We start from the raw sequence: 23,355 nt of genomic DNA on the forward strand, positions 1-23,355 counted from the left end.
GAGAACATAGGTTGGTTAAACTATGTGCCTAAGTTTCTTCAACTGTGCGACTTGTCTTCTGCAGTCACTAGGAAGGATAAATGAGTTAATCTGTGGAAAACATGAAACAGTATTTGCCACATAGTAAACTTGTAATTGTTAGCTGTTATATATTCACCTACTGAATAATGGAATTAAGGTGGTTTTGTTTATTTTTTTAATAGTTTTCTTATATTCTAAATTTTACTGTTTTAATCAGGAAGTAATTGTTATTTTAATGATGACTTCCAGTTTATTATAGAAACTAAGGGAACTAATATCTAATAAAGCTAATACCAAATAAATAAATATGTATACATACATACTAACTTTAATAAACTTTATTGTAAAAAACAAAAATATCATTATTTTATAGTGACTTTTTCACCCACAAGAAACTCCTATAATTTCTTGTAAAAATATTTTATTTTAGAACTGTAACAAGCAAATATGTACATTCACATCTTGATTTCTGAAGATCTGATGTGGAGAGGGTCACCTGAAAAAAGTCTTCCCAAGGAAAACTATAGTTCTTGGCTCAACTGATCCATTAAAAAATGTCAACTTTCTGCCAGTCTAGAGAAGATTTGTTTTCTTTGATCTGCTGTCATATGTTCACAAGCTTCCAAAATATTTGCTAAAATTAGGGTCTGCTGAATGGTTTTTGCTTTAACCCATATTCTTCCATTCATTCCAAATACTATCTCCAGTGGATAGAGTTTTCCCACTTCCTGTATGATTTCACAGCCTGGAGCTAGAAGCCTAGTGGGGAAGAGGAAAGAAAATGAAATTTGGTCAAGTGGTATGTGTATCCTGACTCTCCATTAGAAGGGGATTCCTTTACTGGACAGTTCTTCATCATTATTTGAAGTCCCCACCCCCACCCCCCAATATTATTCCAGGCACAAAGTACAAGACTACATTTGCTTCTCGCCACCCCCCCTCCCCCCTTTCCACAAAGCTTTACTCTTACCAATATACCAGAGATCACAACATTGGGCTACCCCATACCAAGAAATCAAACTCCCTGTATCAGCAACTTTGCAAAAAATTTATAAAATTCTTTCCCTAAATTGTCAAGAGTACCTTAATTCTTGATTTTAGAATTGTAGCTTTTTTATTATCTACAATATTAAAAGAAGACTTTAAACTCTTTTTCCCCTTCATGTAAGTTATTTCTTGGTATTAAATTTAAAACTTGGAGAGGAGCATTTGCTCTTTCAAACCCGAAGGGTGCTGCTTGGCCAGTAATATGCTTCTCTAATGTCCTAAACTAACTCTCCAAATCTGCAGAATAGGTAGCAAAGAGAAGCATTCAAGAGAGCACTGAACTCTAGGAGTTCCAAAAGGCTCTATGAGTAAAGCCCTTTTATATGGTACAACTTTGATAGGTAAAGGTCTAAGCACTTAACAAAGAGAATCGGTCTCAGTGGAGACACCATCTACCAGGCCAGGGTGGCAGGAGCCTTCTGTGAATGTCTGCACAAGGTTCAGGATCCTTACAGCCCAATTGCATTTGGCCCCCGCTAATAGAGAAATTTGGTGATTTTGTAAAATTCTAAATTGCATCTGTATTCAAATGAAGGGAACAAGGCTGGCTTTCAGATTTGGGCTAAATATATTAGCTGTAAAGAACAGCAGATTTTCTGGGAGAAAAGAAAAAGGGCAGAGAGGAGCTTGAAGCATGAAGTACCAGCCCAGACCCCAAACCAACACCAGAAACTACACAGCCAAATACATCTGAATTTGATGTATTTATGTTAAGAGGGGGTGGCATTAAATTCATGATTTTACAACTATACTAAAATGGGACACTGACTTTTAACTTTGAGGAGAAACTCAACTTTGCTAAGAAGAATCCAAATCCCAATGATTAGTCAGCTTTCCAAGAAGGTGTAATTATAAAAGGAGGTAGACAAGCAAGGGACATCAAGACTTACTTTCTAATTAAGCCCAAAGTCACTTTAAAAAGCAGACCATCTTGTCCAATCACACCCATTCCGTTAGCCCGTCCACAGCTGTCAATACAGACCATCTCTGGTTCCATGTCTTTATTTGCAACGACAAATTGGCCATAGATGAGATCTCCAACCTACAATGATAACAACAGTTCATCATAGCAAACCATTCACTAGGTGCTGCGATTGGTTCTTTCCCATGGGCAGCAATGCCAACCACTTACATTCTATGTCTGTGGGACTGACTACACTCCAGGATCCACAGTTGCTCTGGTGTTGGGTGATGAAAGGCAAAATTAACATGTACTTACTTCCTCCTTCACCCACCAGGAAATCCCTAGACTGGAAGCCATCTCAAGGCCAGAGAACACACTCTAGGGTTTCACTGTCCAATATGATAGCCACTAGCTATATTTAGCTAATTAAACATATCTAGATTAAAATTAAAGTTTAAAATCCAGTTCCTTGGTTGCATTAGCCACATCACAAATACTCAATAGCTACACATGGCTAGTGGCTAACATACTGGTCAGTGTAGACAGAGAACATTAGCATCATCAAAATTTTATTAGCTAGCACTGCTCTAAGATTCTAGAAAATTTACAGCTAGAGAAAGGAACTTCTGGCATGCAAATTATTTAAGCAAAATAGCTGAAGTAATTCACTGATACTTCTTCATGCAAAGTATATTTAAAAATCTTAGCTGAACTTCAAATTGATGAAACTGAGGAAATGGAGAATGAATGTACTCTGTTCACTCAATAAACATTTAAGTATCTGCTATACCATGGTGGCTAGAGATGAACAACATTCTTTGCCCTTCAGAAGTACTTGGTCTTAGAGGGCAGTGGGAACATACATATAAACCACAACCTTCATTCAAGGCTGAATTCAGTAAATGCTAAAGCTAAGTCATAAGAAAAGTGACTGAAGAGTGGGGATAGCTTTACAGAGGCAGTGGGGTATTTGGCCTGGGTTTCAAAGGATAAGCCTGTGTTCCACAGGTTGAGGAGGAGATAGGGCAGTCCTGACAGAGAGAACAGCATGAGCAAAAGTACAAAGGCAGGAAATAACTTTATGAATTTAGTGGTGCTGTTAAAAGTTTGGTGTAGCTCAAGCAAGGCTGTATGAAGGATATAATTATGGATGAGGCAAGATCCCTAAAGTGTCATTCCAAGAAATTCTGTAGGCCTTGAAGAACCATTTATGTTTTGCGAAAGGAAGTGTGTGAGGAAGTCAACTTTGAAAAGCCTGGATGAAAGGGCAAAAGTGTGGAGACAGAGATGTTAACGTGGAGGTCATGGACCAAGTCCATTCAAGAATTAGCTAAGGCCTGAACTTGCAAAGTGGAGATAAAGGGGTAGAATGTGGAAGATTAGATGGAATAAAAAAAGATTAAGCAACTAAAAACACATGATGGGTGAGTAAAAAAGACAAACTACCAAATTCCTAGCTTGGATAGAAAGGGAAAAATGTGGCTATGCTGCCTGAAAAGCCCAAACTGAAAGCCTGAGGTAACAAGACTGCTCCTCTGTCAACTCCAGGATTGTTGGAAAACAGTGGGATGCCAGTCCAGGACCTACAATCAGGATGACTGGCTGGCTGATCTGGCAATTTGCACCACTTGTCTCTCCTCCATCCCTGAGCCTATGGCTGGCTTCCTTGTCTAGTACCATGATAATAGAGATAATAGATACAACCATTCAACTCAGTTGAAATGAAACATTCCCCAAAACAATGTAGCAAATGAATATAAATATGTGGCTCTGGTCCAGGAGCTAAAGCATCTAAAGGAACTCTGGGAGCATGGGGTGACTGATTACACAGATGCTCAAACATCAGCCTACAGAACTGGGAAAATAGGCCATGCTTTGCAGAAAATTGAGATAGCATTCTGGATATTTGCCTGTTCTAAAAAATGAATTTCTTTCTTACTTTTGAAACCAAAGGCTCCCATCATTACCTGTACATTTGGTCTGTTTCTTTTAGTTGCACCTTCAAATGCCAAGTAAGACAAAGAAGCTGGCTCACTCCCTCCAACATCAACTTTGAATATATCTCCAGATTTCGCTGTCACTATGCCAATCACATGGTCTCCTTTCACTGGGACATACTGCAAAAACAAAAACCAGTACAACAGCCATAAATAACAATCATTTTCAAGATATCCTGGAAATATAACCGTAGTGGTTACTTTGTTATTAAAGAGAAGTTTAGAAATTATTTTTGAAATTCAAGCTATTAACACAAACCTTACAACAAATTGATCATATTCAATGAAAGAAAAACAATCACATCAGACTTTCAGGTTTGCAGCTTGTGACAGTCTATTACTTCGAGTCAGCATCCACTCCTGGAATCCCCCCATCAGCATCCTTACCAGGAAGTCCCTAGGTTCTAAACTGATGGTGGCTCTAGGCTGGCCACAAATGAGACGCCTCTCCAGGGTTCCCTCCCTGCCTCTTCCGTGAAGTCGTTCTAAGGCAGGACACCACTATTGCGGCCGCACCGCCCCTCTGGAGTCCCATCTCACCCGCTTCTGTTGCGAGTCCACCCAGTAAACGCCACCGCCGCAGCCTGCCTCCTTGTGACGCAGGCGGCCACACTTCGTAACCAGCAGGCGGTCCCCACAGCGCCGCAAGCCCGGGCCGCACACTACGCGCACCCGCGAACGCGCTCCAGGATTCAAGCGCAACGGTCGCTCCCCTGCACCGCCAGGGCCTTCTGCATCCTCCTGCTCCGGCAGCAGCAGCTCCTCACCTGGGAGCACCACCTGATCTAGCACTGTACGCGCCGCCCGCGCCCTGCCGCCAGCAAGAGATTCGGCAGCTATAGCAGCAGCTTCCGCCATCGCGGGCACCATTAAAACACTTCACTTCCGGTTCCGCTTCCAGTCTCCAGCCAGCCCAGGTCTTTCCGTTTCCGGCGGTGGCGGTGCGCTGGAGTTGGCTCTAAGTCTGCGAAGTGTAATCCTGTGAGCCGGTGGGTCCCCCAAAGTGGCTGTGATTGTATCACTGACTGGCTGCCTATCTCGCATTCTGACCGCAGGTGGGTATGAGAAACAGTGCAGTATAAGTCCATCGCGGAGCCTCCACTTCCTTGTGTGTATGCGTCTTGTGGCCGGTCTCACCGTGAATACAAGATGCTCCCACGTATGGTTCCGTAGTATCCCGGGGATCTTCGGGAGTTGGTCTTTGGGTGGTTTCAGAGCCCATACTGCCCTCCACTGTCCCACCGCGTCCCCAGAAGGGTGGCGGACTTTTTACCAGAAAAAGTATTTTATTTTTCAAAATACAGCCTTTTTGGTAGTTGCTAGAGAAAAGAATAAAAAGGGAAAATAAACATAACATCGATCTTGCCCATGTTTGTCTCCCTTGCTAGGCTCTCAGTTCCAGTTTTGATTCTTTGTAGCCCAGGGTCTGACACGAAATGAATGAATGTTAACATTTTAGTGTATATTTCTTCCTAGACTTTTTTTTTCCTGAAAATATAAACATTATATCCACATTTTCACAGTTTTCACCTCATATGACCTGAGGAAATCAGTAGCTATATTTAAATCCCTTCTGCTACTTTCTCTTGAGCACATTTTTGTTGCCCATGTGAGAAACGGCTAAATTGCAAATCCGTAGCACTTCAGGGCTTCTGCTCTTCTGACTTCTGGGGATCTTACTTGAAATCGCCATTTTCTCTGTCAACTGGCACCTTCAAATAGTGCTTGGTCAGATTCCTCAGCAGTCGTGAGAGCTCCTGAGGATTAGGAGGGCGTAGCTCTGACCAGTGGCTTTTAACTACCCTTCCGTTTCTGCTGTTCATATCGCTGAGGCATCTGCTTCCAAAGCGAATTTTTAGTTTTTTAGGATGTTTAAGATAGACCACCTGTAACATCCTCCAAACTTGGCGAGATGCTGGCGAGCCATTTTCTTTGGATGTAATATGAGGCCAGATTGTTGTAAGAAACGTCCTTGGTCAGTTTCCCTGATAGATGTGAGAGGTCCTGGAGCAGAGATGGTGTAGATTCTGCTTCTCTCCATCTCACTCCCATCCAGCACCAGAGGGCCTGGAACCAGTAGGTAGTCAGTGATCAAGCCAACCTTGATCCTCACTGGCAGAAGGCCACTGCCGGAGGGTGCTCAGTGATTTCAGGCCCAGGTGGTAAGGCATAGAGGGACCCAGGAAATACTCCACGGACTGTCTTTCATGCACCCTACTATGGTACTGGGGTGTCTGCAAGAAACTCGGTACAAAACTGGCTGAGGAGCTCTATCAAATACACTTCCCTGTGGGGACAGCATTTGACAGTTCTCAAGTAAACAAATGAAGCAACTGAGGACCCTGAAGAGCACAGTCAACTGGATAAAGGAAGTTCAGGGCCTGGTGGGGGCGAGCCGTCTGCGCCTTCAGGGCGACGCCCACCCATGCACGCCCAGACGGGGCGGGGCCAAAGAAGGCGGGGCGCACGCGGGAAAGCTCCTGGCCCACGACGCTTTGCGCCGCCGTGTCGGTGCTGCGCCTCCTCGGCTTCCTGCGGGTGAGTGAAAGCGCATAGGTTAGCGCCAGGGACCTGGGACAGGGGACCCACGGATGCGGGAATTCGCCCGCGTGCAGGTGGTAAACGGAAGCCACGAATGTACGGAGCGGAGCTCTAACCCGCCGCCCCGAACTCCAGCGGCGCGCGGATCTTAACCTAGGGTCGTGATTACGAAGTTCGTATTCTTGAACGCTGTGTGCTTCCTTTTCTGGTTGTGGCCGCGGAGACTGGGTGAAGGTAGAGCAACCCTGAGGTTCCGCAAAGCAGGCAGGCTTGCTTCCCGGTATCGAGGCCAGCCGCGCCCGGAGCCTGCGCCTGAGTTTCCTGGCGGGATCCGCCCAGGTGGATCTGGCCCCTTGTCTGGGGGCTGCGGATTTGGAGCCAATGCGGTAGAAGCAGCGCCGCCTTCTGTGCCTTTTGGCGCACATCTTCTCCCCATTTTTTAGTATTTCCCCGGGGGAATTTGCCCTTTGGAGAGGGTGGCCCGGACCAGGGCCTTCCGGACTTTCCCTGAACTACTCTAGAAATGTCGGTTACTTTGGAAGTTTGAAAAGCTGCTTTTCTTTGCTGACCAGTGAGGTTTTTCATTTCAGTTAACACTTGTTGAGCATCTGCTTTGGACTGGGGATTGAGCTGGAGAATCAGTCGAATCATGGTTCCCACCCTAGGGGAGGTTACTGTCTACAAATAATAATGCCCAAGTGTTGTGTTGGCTGCCACAGATACCTAACTAGAGTGTCAGCCCCGACGGTACAGAGGATGAAATGGTTACCTATACCAGGTACTTGAGTGAGCCTTTAAAATTTTTTTACTGGTTTCTAAAAATTACAAATGAAATACATGCTGAAATTAATAGGAAAATAATCCATAGGAGTATTGTTAATAGATTTTTTCAAGTACAGGATTTAATCATGAAGTATAAATGCTCCCAGTTATCGCAGCACAAATGACACTCTACTTGCTACACATGTTTTTATTCACCAAGAATCATTATTTTTTAAACATAGGACTTACGGGAGAAAGTAAAACATAGGAACACCTTTTTGTCCTTACCACATTTTGTCTTGTATGTGTGTTAGCAATTCCATAAAATACCATGTGGCCTGCTGTCCCCTACCCCCAATCTGAATTAAATTCTGTTGTAAGCTAGATTCTTTCTTCTTTGGAATGGCATTTAAGTTTTGTCCTGGTATATCACAATATAAAACCAATTACAAATACTCAGAATCACTTGATTTTCTGGTTTTCATCAGCTTTGCCATTTATTTGTATTTCTAAAATAAGGAAACATCTTCCTAGCTCATATTTATTCTCATTTTGTAACATATGTCATGCCACCCTTTGTTAGTCATTTTATACCCCTTTTGACTTTGAAAAAACATTTAAAAAATGAAACAGTTGGAAAGTGAATAAAGTTATTCTCCCTTCAGTCTCAATTGTCTTTACTTCCCTAGAGATAACCAATTAACAAGAAGTTGTGTATCCATGTACACTGACTTAACTTTTCTGTGCCCCAGTTTCCTCAAAGATGAAATAGTGATAATACCTCTTCTAAGAAGAGTGAGGAAGGGCAGGAAAGAGCAAGGAGGACAGAATAGCATGTATAAAAGCATGAGGTCTTATGTAGGTTTTGGTAGGACATTTGACTGTATCTTAAAGGCAGGGGGAAGCAACACATTTGTTATCTGGTAATTGCTCAATTCCCAAACCACATCAGAGAAAGTTCTGTCAGAATCAAAGCCTAAGAGATGGGTCTTCCTGCTCCTCCTTTCTCACTCCTTTCCAATGCCTTGACCACTGTTCTCAGGCCCTTTCACAGCCTTCTAACTGGTCACTCTCTTCACTCCTCAACCTTTAGTCCTTTCTCCCCAAGCTACTGCCCATCTTAAAATCTGCCTCTGACCATGTCACTCTCCTTACTCTAAAACTCCCATGCGTTGCCCCACTGTCTTCAGAAATAAGTCCAAATTCTGCCTGAGAATTATCAGAGAATGACATCAGCCTCAAAGGAGAGCAAGAAGTAACAAGAATCCAGAGCAGATGACCAAGCCAGCAAGCAGTTTCACCTACCGTAACTCCTTAGGTACCAAAAGTAGTTGAGAGGCAGTGGATCACATTATGATGTTTATTACTCTTAACACAGCAAACAGTAGGAGCATCAGCATGGTAGCACTTAAATCCCATGGAGCAAATGCAATAGACCCAGATGGTGGCTATGCATGCTGTGGGTTGTGCCACAACTGAGGAATCCATGTCCAAGGGCCTAGCATGTGGTAGTCACACTGTGGTTGTCTTGACCTATTTAATTTCTTTTGTAACTAGCAACAAAAACTGCTCACTATCGCAATGGTTGGTCTTCTCAGCAAGGATATTCTAGGCACTTGGCAAACTGCCTCACCCAACAAAAGTCAAGCCTTTCACCATCTGACTCCAGCTTATCTCTGCAATATCATCTCTCACTGCATTTTCACCAGCTATTATTATGTTTTCATCATCTGGACTGCTCACTAAGCATAACCTGCGTTTTGCCATTAATGGTAGATGGAATTATGTACCCCAGCACCAACATGTTCTTAATATTTATGCATGTTCATTTGGGTGTGAAACCATTTATAAATAGAGTCTTTGAATATGTAAAGATGAGTCAGGGTGTGGACTCATTTGTGATTAGGGTCTTCTAAGATCCTATATAAGTATGGCCAACTGAATCAGGAGAGATCTCAATCCTTCTTGCTGGATGTCTCAGAGAGAGAGAACCAAAATGTGAGGAACCAGAAGCCATCAGCAAGTGCAAACCCAAAGAGTATACATACAGAGATAGAGAGAGATCCATGTGATGGGAGGCAAATATGCAAGCCAAGAAACCCCAAGGACTGCGGCAAGCCAGCACCGGAGTGCTACAGATTTTGGGGAGAAAACATTTCCTTGCCAACACCTTAATTTTAGACTTCTAGCTTCTGATACCATGAGCCAAAATACTGTATGGTATTGGTCATAGCACCCTGGCAAACTCAGGCAACCATGTCAGCTTTATTCTTCTAGCTTCTGACTCCCTTGTTTTACCTCTTGCTACACTGCAAGCTCTTGAGTATAGAGACAGTAGTTGCTCAAGGCATGTAAGATGACTGAAAGAAAGAGCGTGAAATGGTAAGAATTGCATATAAAAATTGCCATGATACTAGTGAGAGACTCTTCCAGGCTCTATTTACTGAGATGCCTTCTATGTAACAGGTCCCAACATAGATGGGTCTGTGGAAAAGCTTAAGGTCTGTATTAGTCAGAGGCTAATAGGAGATAGAAGCCACATGGTAATTTGAAAAGGAGAGCTTAATATAAAGAATTATTAACTATAACAGAGCATTGAAATAACAAAAAGTTGGCTAGTAAAAAGTAAAGAGAACTCTAAGCAATGTAGAAATAGCAAATATAAGGAATAGCCACTATCACTCACGCTAAGATAGAGTACCCAGAAAGAGCCCTATCCCCCCAGCTAGAGTTGATCAAGACCTTGTTGGAAAGGGTATGGCCATGACTCACTGACAGGCAATCAGGGGAACTGGCAGGCTGCACCAGGGGATGTTGCTTGAAACCTGCCCTTCAGAACTTGCCAGCACTTCTAGGATGCTGGGGAAAGCTATTCATGGGAAGATGTCTCCTGGAAGTCTTCATTACAAAACTGCCCAATAGAATGCTAAGGAAAACTGCTGGCCACTGGGTGTTTTTTGGCTAAGAAGCAAAGCAGGAACCAGATACTGGATAAGATGGCTTGCTGTTGGAGTGTGCCAATGAGCATACTGGAAAACAGGAAGCAAAAGCCAGTCTTCCTGCATTGTCTCTCCAGCAACTTGTACCTACAAAACTTAACATCATGACAGATAGCAAAGGAAAAATATTTAAAAGACCCAGATCAGTTTTCTTAGAGCAGGCAGTGAAGGGTGAATTTAGAACTGAAAGGCAACATATTGCTGAGTTTTTATGAGGTTGTAAGATCAACAAACTCATGAATGATGGTAAGAAGGTCTGCCCAGGCCTGGATGACTTCACTGTGAATTCTGTCAAACATTTAAAGAAGAATCAATACCCATTTTTCACAAACTGTTCCAAAAAATAGGAGACACATGCTAACTCATTCTCTGAGGCCAATATTACTTTGGCACTATTAAAACAGAAAAAGACATCACAAGAAAAGAAAACTATTGATAAGTAAAATCTCTTATGAATAGGGATACATAAAATATATATCAACATAATATCAACATAATACTAGCAAATCAAATACAGCAACATATAAAAAACATTATATACCATGACCGAATGGGATTCATCCCAGGAACACAAGGTTGGTTTAACACTTGAAAACCAATTCATGTAATAAATTGTATCAGTAGAATAAAGGACAAAAACCACATGATCATCTTAATAGATGCAGAAAAAGCATTTAACAAAGTCCAATAACCCTTTTTATCAAAAACTCAACAAACTGGAAATAGAAAAGAACTTCCTTAACCTAATAAAGGCATCTGTGATAAACTTACAGCTAATGTCATATTTAATAGTGAAAGACTGGAAAGCTTCCCTCCTTAAGATTAGGAACAAGATAAGGAAGTCTGTTCTCTCCTCTTCTTATTAAAACTTTGCCAAGGTGTGCTGGTTTGAAGCTGTTATGTACCCCGGAAAAGGCCATGTTCTTTTACTCTATTCTTGTGGGTGCAGACCTGTTGTGGGTGGGGACCTTTTAGTTAGGTTATTTCAGTTTGAGATGTGACCCCCCCACATTCAAGGTGGGTTTTAATCCTTTTACTGGAATCCTTGAAGAGAGGATAAAGGATAGAAAAAGCCAAGAGTTTCAAGAGAGAAGCCCCAGAAAAGCTAATCAAGTACCACAGAGGAAGCCACTGGAATCAGAAGCTGAAAGCAATGAAACCCAGGATCCAAGGACCAGCAGATGCTGGTTCCAGAAGTGCCTTGGATGCCAGCAGCCTTTCTTCAGAGTCTAGGTATCACCCAGTTGATGCCTTTATTGGGACATTTTCACAGCCTAACAACTATAAATTGTAAGTTAATAAGTCCCCATTGTAAAAGCCAATCCATTTCTTGTATACTGTATTCCAGCAACTTTAGCAAACCAAAACCTGGGGTTCCAGCTAGGGCAATTAGGCAAGCAGAAGAAATTAAAAGCATCCAGATTGAAAGGAAAAACTAATACTATCTTTATTCATAGGTGATGTGATCTTGTATTTAGAAAATTGTAAGAAATACATACACACACACAAATTATTAGAACTAACAAATGAGATCAGCAAATTGCAGTTTATAAGAACAATATATGAAAATCAATTGCATTTTTATACAATTGAAATGAACAACCCAAAAATGAAAGTAAGAAAACAATTCCATTTACAATAGCATAAAAAAAAAAAAAACCTTAGGAGTAAATTCTTAAAAACAAGTGAAAGATTTAATCTCTAAAGACACAAAACATTTTTGAAAGAAATTAAAGAAGTGCTAAATAAATGGAGAGACATCCCATGTTCATGGATTGGAAGACAGTATTGTTAAGATGAAAAAACTCCCCAAACTGATCTACAGATTCAACACATGCCTATCAAAATTGCAACTGGCTTCTTTGTAGAAACTGACAAGTGGATCCTAAAATTCTTATGGAAATTGAAGGGACCCAGCATAGTCACGATAATCTTGAAAATGGAGAACAAAGTTGGAGGAATCACAATTGCCAATTTAAAACTTACTACAAAGCTACAGTAATGAAGATGGTGTAGTGCAGTGATGGCATAAGGACAGACATATAGACCAATGGATTAAATTAGAGAGCCTGGAAATTAACCATCATATATATGGGCAATTGATTTCCAACAGGTTTGCCAAGATCATTCAATGGGGAAAGAATAGTCTTTTCAACAAATGGTACTGGGACAACTGTATAGCCATAATGCAAAAGAATGATGCTGGACCCCTCCATTGTTCCATTACCAAAAATTAACTCAAAATGGATATTTGACCTAAATGCAAGAGCTACAACCATAAAACTCCTAGAAGAAAACAGAGGTAGATCTTCCAGACCTTGGATTTGGCAGTGGTTTTGTTGATAAGACACCATTGAAAGCACAAGCACCCAAAGAAAAAATAAATTGGAGTTCCTTAAAGTTAAAAACTTTTGTGTTTCAAGGAACTCCAACAAGAAAGTGAGAAGACTACCCACTAAATGGGAGAAAATATTTGAAAATCATATATCTGACAATGAATTTGTATATGGAATGTATAAAGAGCTCCTACAGCTCAGGAATAAAAAGATAGATGACCTAAGTAAAAAATGGGCAAAGGATTTAAATAGATATGTCTCCAAAGAAAATATACGAAGAGCCAACAAGCATATGAAAAGATGCGCAACATCATTAGTCATTAGGGAAATGCAAATTAAAATCTCATTGAGACAACACTTCACACACACTAGGGTGGCTATACTAAAAAAAGATGGTAACAAATGCATTGGCAAGGATAAGGGGAAATTGGAATCTTCACATATTGTTGGTGAGAATGTAAAGTGGTGCAGCTGCTTTGAATATAGTTTGACAGTTCCTTTATTCATTGCATGGCTATTCTACTCTAAGGATATGCTAGAGAGAACTGAAAGCCTATATCCACACAAAACTTTGCCCACAAATGTGTATAGTACCTGTGCTGGTTTGAATGTATTATGTCCCACTAAATGCCATTATCTTTTATGCGCTGGTTTGAATGTATTATGTCCCACTAAATGCCATTATCTTTTATGCAGTCTTGTGTGGGCAGACCTTTTAGTGTTGATTAGATTGTAATTCTTTGAGTGTTTCCATGGAGATGTGAACTACCCAATTGTAGGTGATAATTCTGGTTGGATGATTTCCATGGAGGCATGGTCCTGCCCATTCAGTGTGGGCCGTGATTAGTTCACTGGAGCCCTGTATAAGCTCAGACAGAAGGTGTGCCAGTTTGAATGTATTGTGTCCCCCAAACACCTTTATCTTTGATGTAGTCTTGTGGGGCAGACATTTTGGTGCTGATTAGATTTGCTTGGAATGTGCCCCACCCAGCTGTGGGTGATGACTCTGATGAGATATTCCCATGGAGGCATGGCCCCAACCATTCAGGGTGAGACTTGATCAGTGGAGCCATATAAATGAGCTGACTCAAAGAGAAGGAACTCAGTACAGCTGTGAGTGACGTTTTGAAGAGGAGCTGCAGCCAAGAGGGACACTTTGAAGAAAGCACAAGAGCTGCAGATGAGAGAGAGAGTTTGAAGACGGCCGTTGAAAGCAGACTTTTGCTCCAAAGAAGCTGAGAGAGGACAAATACCCCGAGAGCAACTAAGAGTGACATTTTTGAGGAACTGCAGCCTAGAGAGGAACACCCTGGGAGAAAGCCATTTTGAAACCAGAACTTTAGAGCAGATGCCAGCCACATGCCTTCCCAGCTAACAGGTTTTCCGGACACCATTGGCCATCCTCCAGTGAAGGTACCCGATTACTGATGTGTTACCTTGGACACTTTATGGCCTTAAGAGTGTAACTGTGTAACCAAATAAACCCCCTTTTATAAAAGCCAGTCCATCTCTGGTGTTTTGCATTCCAGCAGCATTAGCAAACTAGAACAGAAGGTGCGCTTGCTACAGCCAAGAGGGACACTTCAAAGAATGCACAGGAGCTGAGAAGAGGAACTGCAAATGAGAGACAGTTTGAAGATGGCCATTGAAAGCAGACTTTTGCTCCAGAGTAGCTAATAGAGGAAAAATGCCCCAAGAGCAACTAAGAGTGACATTTTTGAGGAACTACAGCCTAGAGAGGAACATCCTGGGAGAAAGCCATTTTGAAACCAGAACTCTGGAGCAGATGCCAGCACGTGCCTTCCCAGCTAACAGGTTTTCCGGACACCATTGGGCATCTTCCAGTGAACGTACCTGATTGTTGATGACTTACCTTGGACACTTCATGGTCTTAAGACTGTAACTTTGTAACCAAATAAACCCCTTTATAAAAGCCAATCCATTTCTGGTATTTTGCTTAACAGCAGCATTAGCAAAATAGAACAGTACCATTATTCATAATAGCCAAAAAAATGGAGACAACTCAAATATCTATCAGCTCATGAGTGAGTAAACAAGAAATGGTATATCCATATTATGGAATATTATTTAGCCCTAAAAAAGAAAAAGTACTGAAGTACTGATACATGATACAAATTGTATCAAACTTGGAAACATCATCTTAAGTGAAAGAAGCCAGACACAAAAGATGACATGTTGTGTGATTCCATTTACACGAAAGGTCCAGAATATGCAAATGCATAGAGACAGAAAGTAGTTTAATGGTTACCAAGGGATGACAGGATTGGGGGTGACAGCTAAATGGATGATAAGATGTTCTAAAATTGATCATGGTGTTGGTTGCACAACTCTGACTATGCTAAAAAAAACACTGAATTGTACATTTTAAGTGGATGAATTATATGATATGTGAATTGTATCTCAATCAAGATGTTATAAAAAAATATAGGATCAAGATAACATGAGGCTTGGGATTTGCTTTAAAATACTTTGTACAGATAAAGGAGAGGGACAGAAGAAGCATTGTTTGGCAAAATCTTAACAGTTTTTTAATCTGGATGATGGGTATATATTTTTCTAATGCAATTTTATTGAGATATATTCACATATGATACGGTCATCTGAAGTGTGCAATCAAGTGACCATAGTATCATCATATAGTTTTGCATTCATCACCACAATTTTTGAACATTTTCATTACTCAAAAGAGCAAAAATTAAAATAGAATAAAAACAAAAGTAGAAGCAAAAAAGAACACCCAAAACATCTCAAACCCTTCCTCCCCCCTTTTATTCATTTACTTATTGTCCCCATTTTTCCACTCTTCTGTCCATACACTGGACAAAGGGAGTGAGAGCCACAAGGTTTAAACAATCACATGGTCATACCATGTAAGCTATATAGTCATCTAGTCCTTCAAGAATCAAGAATACTGGGTGTGCCAGTTTGGGTGTATTATGTCCTCCAAAATGCCATGTTCTTTAATGCAGTCTTGTGGGGGCAGACATATTAGTGTGATTAGGTTGGAATATTTGGGTAAGTTGTTTCCATGGAGATGTGACCCAGCCAATTGTAGGTGATAACTCTGATTGAATTATTTCCATGGAGGTGTGGCCCTGCCCATCTAGCATGGGTCTTGAGTTAATCACTGAGTCCTTTAAAAACACTGGCGCACGAGCCCTTTATCTTGGGTCTTGCCCTTATGAGGCTCTTGACTGCAAAGGAGAGGCGAAATCAGCTTTTAATTGTGCCTAAGAGCCTCCCCCTGAGTACCTCTTTGTTGCTCAAATGTGGCCTTCTCTCTCTAGCTAAGCCAGCTTGGCGAGTGAACTCACTGCCCTCCCTCCTACATGGGATCTGACTCCCAGGGCTGTAAATCTCCCTGGCAACTTGGGATGTGACTCCTGGAGATGAATCAGGACCTGACACCATGGGATTAAGAACATCTTATTGACCAAAAGGGGGATGCAAAATGAAATGAAACAAAGTTTCAGTGGCTGAGAGATTCCAAATGGAGTGTAGAGGTCACTCTGGTGGGCACTGTTACTTACTATATAGATAACCTTTTTTAGGTTTTAGTGCAGTGAAATAGCTAGAAATAAATACCTGAAACTATCAAACTCCAACCCAGTAGCCTTGACTTTTGAAGACAATTGTATAGCAATGCAGCTTACAAGGGGTGACAGTGTGATTGTGAAAGCCTTGTGGATCAAGTCCTTTTATCCAGTGTATGGATGGATAAGTAGAAAAATGGCGACAAAAAACTAAATGAAAAATAGGGTGGGGGGATGATTTGGGTGTTCTTTTTTACTTTTAGTTTTTATTCTTTTTTTCACTTTTTTCTGGTATAAGGAAAATGTTCAAAAAATAGATTGGGGTGATGAATGCACAAGTATATGAAGGTACTATGAACAACTGTTGTACACTTTAGATGACTGTATGGTATGTGACTATATCTCAGTAAAAATGAATTTACAAACAAACAAAACACTGGCACAGACCCAGACGCTAATGGCTTAGCTCAGAGATGTTTGGAGTTGTGGGCTCCTGACCTTGGCTGTAGCTTAGAGAGACATTTTGAAGATGGCCATTGAAAGTAGGCATTTGCTTTTCCAGAGTTTGCCTGGGAGAAACTAAGAGAATACCCCCAGGTACCTAGAAGGAAACATCCTGGGAGAAAGCCATTTTGAAACATAACCTGGGAGGAAAGGAAGAAGATGCCAGCCAGTCCCAGACAACAGAGGTGTTCCAGATGCCATTGGCCATTCTTCTGTGAAGGTACCCTATTGTTGCTGCTTTCGCTTGGACACTTTTATGGCCTTAAGACTGTAACTTTGTAACAAAATAAACCCCCTTTATAAAAGCCAATCCATTTCTGGTATTTTGTATAATGGCAGCATTAGCAAACCAGAACACTGGGTTCAGCGGTTTCAGGTATTTCCTTCTAGATATTCTAATACACTAAAAACTGAAAAGGGATGTTTATATAATGCATAAGAATAATCTCCGGAATGAAATCTTTCAGCTACTGAAACTTTATTTTGTGTCATTTCTGTTCCCCCTTTTGGTCCAGAAGGCTTTCTTAATCCCACAGTGCCAGTTCCGGGCTCATCCCAGGGAGAGCCACACTCCTGGGAGTCATGTCCCATGTAGGGGGGAGGGCAGTGAGTTTACCTGGTGAATGGGCTTAGAGAGAGAGACCACATCTGAGCAACAAAAGAGGTTCTTTGGGGGTGACTCTTAAGCACAATTATAAATAGGCTTAGCCTCTCCTTTGCATAAGGGCAAGCCCCAAGATCAAGGGCTCAGCCTACTAAACTGGTAGTCCCAATGCTTGTGAGAATATCAGTAATTCCTCAGGTGGGGAAGTTTAATATTTCCACATTTTTCTCCAGTCCCTCAAGGCAGCTTTGCAAATACTTTTTATTCTCTGCCCAGATTACTCTGGGATGTATCAGGGCTTCATGCTAACCTGTACAAAACAACCAGATCTCACCCCCTATTCAAGGTTTTATCTAATTATGATGTTTGCATAAACTGACCATACAAATTAAATTATGTAGTGTGCTACAGAAAATACAGATTTTGCACCAAATAAACATCTCACATGAAAGTTGATTCCAAAACACAGTCAACATCATCCTTTACCTCTTAGTCTGATTTATCTTATTCCCAACCAAATACATTTCATTCATATTTCTAACTGAAGTCTGATCTCTTTTTCAGCTTTTTAAACAATTGCTGTATGGGGTAATGCTGGCATTCATATCTCCCGAACTCTGGCTCTGAGTCCCAGGTGTCACACAAATACCGAAAGTTATAGGGACTGACTAGGTTATACACAAACAGCTCAGCATCTCAAAATTTAGAAATAACTGTTAAAACTCATGAATGGATGTGACTGCTGTAGGAGCTTACAGTCTAGGAACCTTTACAATAAGCCTTCTCCTGATAAACTATGCTCTCAGATTCAATTCTCAGAGTTTGCACATTATAGTTTATATTAGTGAGGCATTATAATGTTTGTCTTTTTGATTCTGGCTTATTTCTCTCAACATACTGTCCTCAGGGTCTATTCACCTAGTTTCATATTTTACAACTTCATTCCTTCTTGTCCCCGCCGAGGATTTATGTATATACCATAGTTCACCATTCCATTTATCAGTCAACGCTACCTTTAGGCCACCTGATGGGAATATTTTAAAACTACTATTCTAATTTTTTTGTTTTAAATTTTTCATAATTTAGGATAGTGTGGAGACAGGCAAATAGAAATTTTCTGAATGAAAATACAGCCTGATCCTAACATAACAGATAGCAGTGGAGCAATTAAGTGGAAATAGTTACTACAAAAAACAAAAGCAAACAAACAAACATAAACACAGTTATATTCCTGTGCCCTAGAAACTAGTAGATCAAAGGCATTGTACAAATGTCCAAGGGGAAGTTTCCATACTAGGGACAGCTCCACTACCTCTTTTGCATTTCTTGGGTATTTCTCCAGCTTTGTGAACATTTTATGTCAGATATCCTTCCACTTGAAATTTACTTTTACTCCAAGCTAAAAGCAGTATGTTTGAGGAAAAACAATAACATGACTTCCACCCTTGAAAATATTATTTGGTTAAATTTTGTAGTTTCGAGACCTTTTTGAATGACTGAAATAGCCACTGAATGACAATAGTTTTTGTATATATAAAAATAAGGTAGAGTCTGATAAGATAGGTGGAAAGTTTGGAGTTTTAAAAAATTAATTTTCATCTCAATAATGGATATAAATAGCTTTAAAAGTAGGATTTTGAAAACAGCAGATCACTTTTCCATCTGTTGCCACCCATTAGTCCTCATCCCCAGGGGCAATCCCCCTCATCTCCAGCTTTTTTGTCTGATAGTTTACGTTGGTATTTTGAAATAATGTATGCATACTGTTTGATTTCTTAATTGTCAGAGTACATGTTGACTGCCTGATAAGGAAGATGAGGACTTAGCTCTTCCCCTTTCCACACCTTCCACTCTTCCTGCTTTTGTCAACACACACCATAGTTACAGCACAATTTTTAGTTAAATCAGAAGCCATTTTTTACAGTATTACAACAGTGCAAATATTGTTATCTTCTTGGCCAAGTAATACATTTTATATAAGCCTTTATTTTTCCTGGGGTTAATAATTGCATCATTTTAATCCAGTTGCTTGGTATTCTATGTACTTATTAAATTTTCCCTAGTGCTCCAGCATCTGTTTTTTTTTTTCTAGTAGAGTTCAAGATTCCAGTTCCATTCTGTCCCCACCCTCCCCCCCAACCTGTCCTCTTTCACTTGCCCAGTTGCTTACCAGGTCTGCTGCACAGCTATCTTTTGTACCTTCCCTTCACTGTTCTTGTTGGATATACCTGGATTACTTTTTCTTTCTTGCCTTACTTGTTCGTTTAGCTGAAGCATAACCTCCAATAGCTTCTTAAGGGAATCTGGAAGGTATTTTTTTAGCCTTTGCCTTTCTGAAAGTGTCTGTTCTTTCCCCTCAGCTGACTGATACTTTGGCTGAATATAGAATTCTTGGATGAAAATCATTTACCCTCAGAATGTTGAAGGCATTGTTCCATGGTCTTCTACCATCTGGTTTGGTGGTAAGATGTCCAGTAGTATTGTGATTCTTTTTGTATGTAGGAGACCTTTTGTTGCTCCATGAAAGCTTTCAATGATGTACTTTATTATATGTTTTTTCTTTTCTTGTTTTGTTTTTTTCTTTATTCTGCTCACCTCTTGGGAGTTTTCTTTCAGTCTGGCAACTCACGTCCTGCAGTTCTGGAAATGTTCTCGTAATTTTTTTTTTTTTTTTAATAATCTTCATTTTATTGAGATATATTCACATACCACGCAGTCATACAAAACAAATCGTACTTTTGATTGTTTACAGTACCATTACATAGTTGTACATTCATCACCTAAATCAATCCCTACACCTTCATTAGCACACACACAAAAATAACAAGAATAATAATTAGAGTGAAAAAGAGCAATTGAAGTAAAAAAGAACACTGGGTACCTTTGTCTGTTTGTTTCCTTCCCCTATTTTTCTACTCATCCATCCATAAACTAGACAAAGTGGAGTGTGGTCCTTATAGCTTTCCCAATCCCATTGTCACCCCTCATAAGCTACATTTTTATACAACTGTCTTCGAGATTCATGGGTTCTGGGTTGTAGTTTGATAGTTTCAGGTATCCACCACCAGCTACCCCAATTCTTTAGAACCTAAAAAGGGTTATCTAAAGTGTGCGTAAGAGTGCCCACCAGAGTGACCTCTCGGCTCCTTTTGTAATCTGTCTGCCACTGAAACTTATTTCATTTCCTTTCACATCCCCCTTTTGGTCAAGAAAATGTTCTCCGTCCCACGATGCTGGGTCTACATTCCTCCCCGGGAGTCATATTCCACATTGCCAGGGAGATTCACTCCCCTGGGTGTCTGATCCCATGTAGTGGGGAGGGCAGTGATTTCACCTTTCAAGTTGGCTTAGCCAGAGAGAGAGGGCCACATCTCAGCAACAAAGAGGCATTCGGGAGGAGGCTCTTAGGCACAACCATAGGGAGGCCTAGCCTCTCCTTTGCAGCAATCGTCTTCCCAAGGGTAAAACTTATGGTAGAGGGCTCAACCCATCAAACCACCAGTCCCCTATGTCTGTGGTCATGTTAGCAACCATGGAGGTGGGGTAGGCGAATACCCCTGCATTCTCCACAGACTCCTCAAGGGGGCACTACATCTTTTTTTTTCCTTGTTTTTCTTTTTTTTTTTAACTTCCCCTTCTTTTTTAAATCAACTGTATGAAAAAAAAGTTAAAAAGAAAAAAAACATACAATAAAAGAACATTTCAAAGAGACCATAACAAGGGAGTAAGAAAAAGACAGCTAACCTAAGATAACTGCTTAACTTCCAACATGTTCCTACTTTACCCCAAGAAAGTTACATAATATAGCAACATTTCTGTGAACTTGTTCCTACTATATCCATCAGAAATTAACAGACCATAGTCATTCCTGGGCATCCCCAGAACGTTAAATAGCTTATCTGTTCTTCTTGGATTATTGTTCCCCCTTCCTTAATTGCTCTCTACTGCTAGTTCCCCTACATTCTACATTATAAACCATTTGTTTTACATTTTTCAAAGTTCACATTAGTGGTAGCATATAATATTTCTCTTTTTGTGCCTGTCTTATTTCGCTCAGCATTACGTCTTCAAGGTTCATCCATGTTGTCATATGTTTCACGAGATCGTTCCTTCTTACTGCCACGTAGTATTCCATCGTGTGTATATACCACATTTTATTTATCCACTCATCTGTTGAAGGACATTTGGGTTGTTTCCATCTCTTGGCAATTGTGAATAATGCTGCTGTGAACATTGGTGTGCAGATATCTGTTCGTGTCACTGCTTTCCAATCTTCCGGGTATATACCGAGAAGTGCAATCGCTGGATCGAATGGTAACTCTATATCTAGTTTTCTAAGGAACTGCCAGACCGACTTCCAGAGTGGCTGAACCATTATACAGTTCCACCAACAATGAATAAGAGTTCCAATTTCTCCACATCCCCTCCAGCATTTGTAGTTTCCTGTTTGTTTAATGGCAGCCATTCTAACCGGTGTTAGATGGTATCTCATTGTGGTCTTAGTTTGCATCTCTCTAATAGCTAGTGAAGCTGAACATTTTTTCATGTGTTTCTTGGCCATTTGTATTTCCTCTTCAGAGAACTGTCTTTTCATATCTTTTGCCCATTTTATAATTGGGCTGTCTGTACTATTGTCATTGAGTTGTAGGATTTCTTTATATATGCAAGATATCAGTCTTTTGTCAGATACATGGTTTCCAAAAATTTTTTCCCATTGAGCTGGCTGCCTCTTTACCTTTTTGAGAAATTCCTTTGAGGTGCAGAAACTTCTAAGCTTGAGGAGTTCCCATTGATCTATTTTTTCTTTTGTTGCTTGTGCTTTGGGTGTAAAGTCTAGGAAGTGGCCGCCTAATACAAGGTCTTGAAGATGTTTTCCTACATTATCTTCTAGGAGTTTTATGGTACTTTCTTTTATATTGAGATCTTTGGTCCATTTTGAGTTAATTTTTGTGTAGGGGGTGAGGTAGGGGTCCTCTTTCATTCTTTTGGATATGGATATCCAACTCTCCCAGCCCCATTTGTTGAAAAGACCATTATGGCTCAGTTCAGTGACTTTGGGGGCCTTATCAAAGATCAGTCGGCCATAGATCTGAGGGTCTATCTCTGAATTCTCAATTTGATTCCATTGATCTATATGTCTATCTTTGTGCCAGTACCATGCTGTTTTGGCAACTGTGGCTTTATAATAAGCTTCAAAGTCAGGGAGTGTAAGTCCTCCCACTTCATTTTTCTTTTTTAGAGTGTCTTTAGCAATTCGAGGCATCTTCCCTTTCCAAATAAATTTGATAACTAGCTTTTCCAAGTCTGCAAAGTAGGTTGTTGGAATTTTGATTGGGATTGCATTGAATCTGTAGATGAGTTTGGGTAGAATTGACATCTTAATGACATTTAGTCTTCCTATCCATGAACATGGAATATTCTTCCATCTTTTAAGGTCCCCTTCTATTTCTTTTAGTAGAGTTATGTAGTTTTCTTTGTATAGGTCTTTGACATCTTTGGTTAAGTTGATTCCTAGGTACTTGATTTTTTTAGTTGCTATTGAAAATGGTATCTTTTTCTTGAGTGTCTCTTCAGTTTGTTCATTTCTAGCATATAGAAACATTACTGACTTATGTGCATTAGTCTTGTATCCCGCTACTTTGTTAAATTTGTTTATTAGCTCTAGTAGCTGTGTCGTCGATTTCTCAGGGTTTTCTAGATATAAGATCATATCATCTGCAAACAATGACAGTTTTACTTCTTTTCCAATTTGGATGCCTTTTATTTCTTTGTCTTGCCGGCTTGCCCTGGCTAGCACTTCCAGCACAATGTTGAATAACAGTGGTGACAGTGGGCATCCTTGTCTTGTTCCTGATCTTAGAGGGAAGGCTTTCAGTCTCTCACCATTGAGTACTATGCTGGCTGTGGGTTTTTCATATATGCTCTTTATCATGTTGAGGAAGTTTCCTTCAATTCCTACCTTTTGAAGTGTTTTTATCAAAAACGGATGTTGGATTTTGTCAAATGCTTTTTCAGCATCTATTGAGATGATCAATTGATTTTTCCCTTTGGACTTGTTAATGTGTTGTAATACATTGATTGATTTT

At 40.5% G+C, this 23,355-nt stretch overlaps 2 protein-coding genes across 4 annotated transcripts in view; one reads left to right on the plus strand and one right to left on the minus strand.

Moving 5' to 3' along the window:
- Positions 1-344: 344 nt before the first annotated feature.
- EXOSC3 (exosome component 3) lies at positions 345-4,844 on the minus strand. Of its 3 annotated transcripts, none has more exons than XM_037796997.1 (4): positions 4,642-4,844; positions 3,940-4,089; positions 1,959-2,110; positions 345-780 (listed from the first exon to the last, which is right to left on the minus strand). In XM_037796997.1, exons 1-4 carry the CDS (start codon positions 4,837-4,839, stop codon positions 579-581), a joined length of 702 nt encoding a protein of 233 aa, XP_037652925.1. In that variant the 5' UTR covers positions 4,840-4,844; the 3' UTR covers positions 345-578. The 3 variants fall into 3 exon arrangements, with proteins under 3 accessions (XP_037652925.1, XP_037652924.1, XP_037652927.1); XM_037796996.1 differs by having other exon boundaries at positions 4,510-4,844; XM_037796999.1 differs by lacking the exon at positions 345-780 and having other exon boundaries at positions 1,955-2,110; positions 4,510-4,844.
- Positions 4,845-16,824: 11,980 nt separating this feature from the next.
- Positions 16,825-23,355, plus strand: part of LOC119504648 (ral guanine nucleotide dissociation stimulator-like) — a 69,537-nt gene continuing 63,006 nt past the window's right edge. The window contains exon 1 of the mRNA XM_037796989.1: positions 16,825-16,885. The gene's annotated coding sequence lies outside the window, so the exon portion shown is untranslated. The remainder of the gene's footprint in view (positions 16,886-23,355) is intronic.

The sequence above is a fragment of the Choloepus didactylus genome, chromosome 10 (assembly GCF_015220235.1).
Source record: "Choloepus didactylus isolate mChoDid1 chromosome 10, mChoDid1.pri, whole genome shotgun sequence".
Lineage (NCBI taxonomy): Eukaryota > Metazoa > Chordata > Mammalia > Pilosa > Megalonychidae > Choloepus > Choloepus didactylus.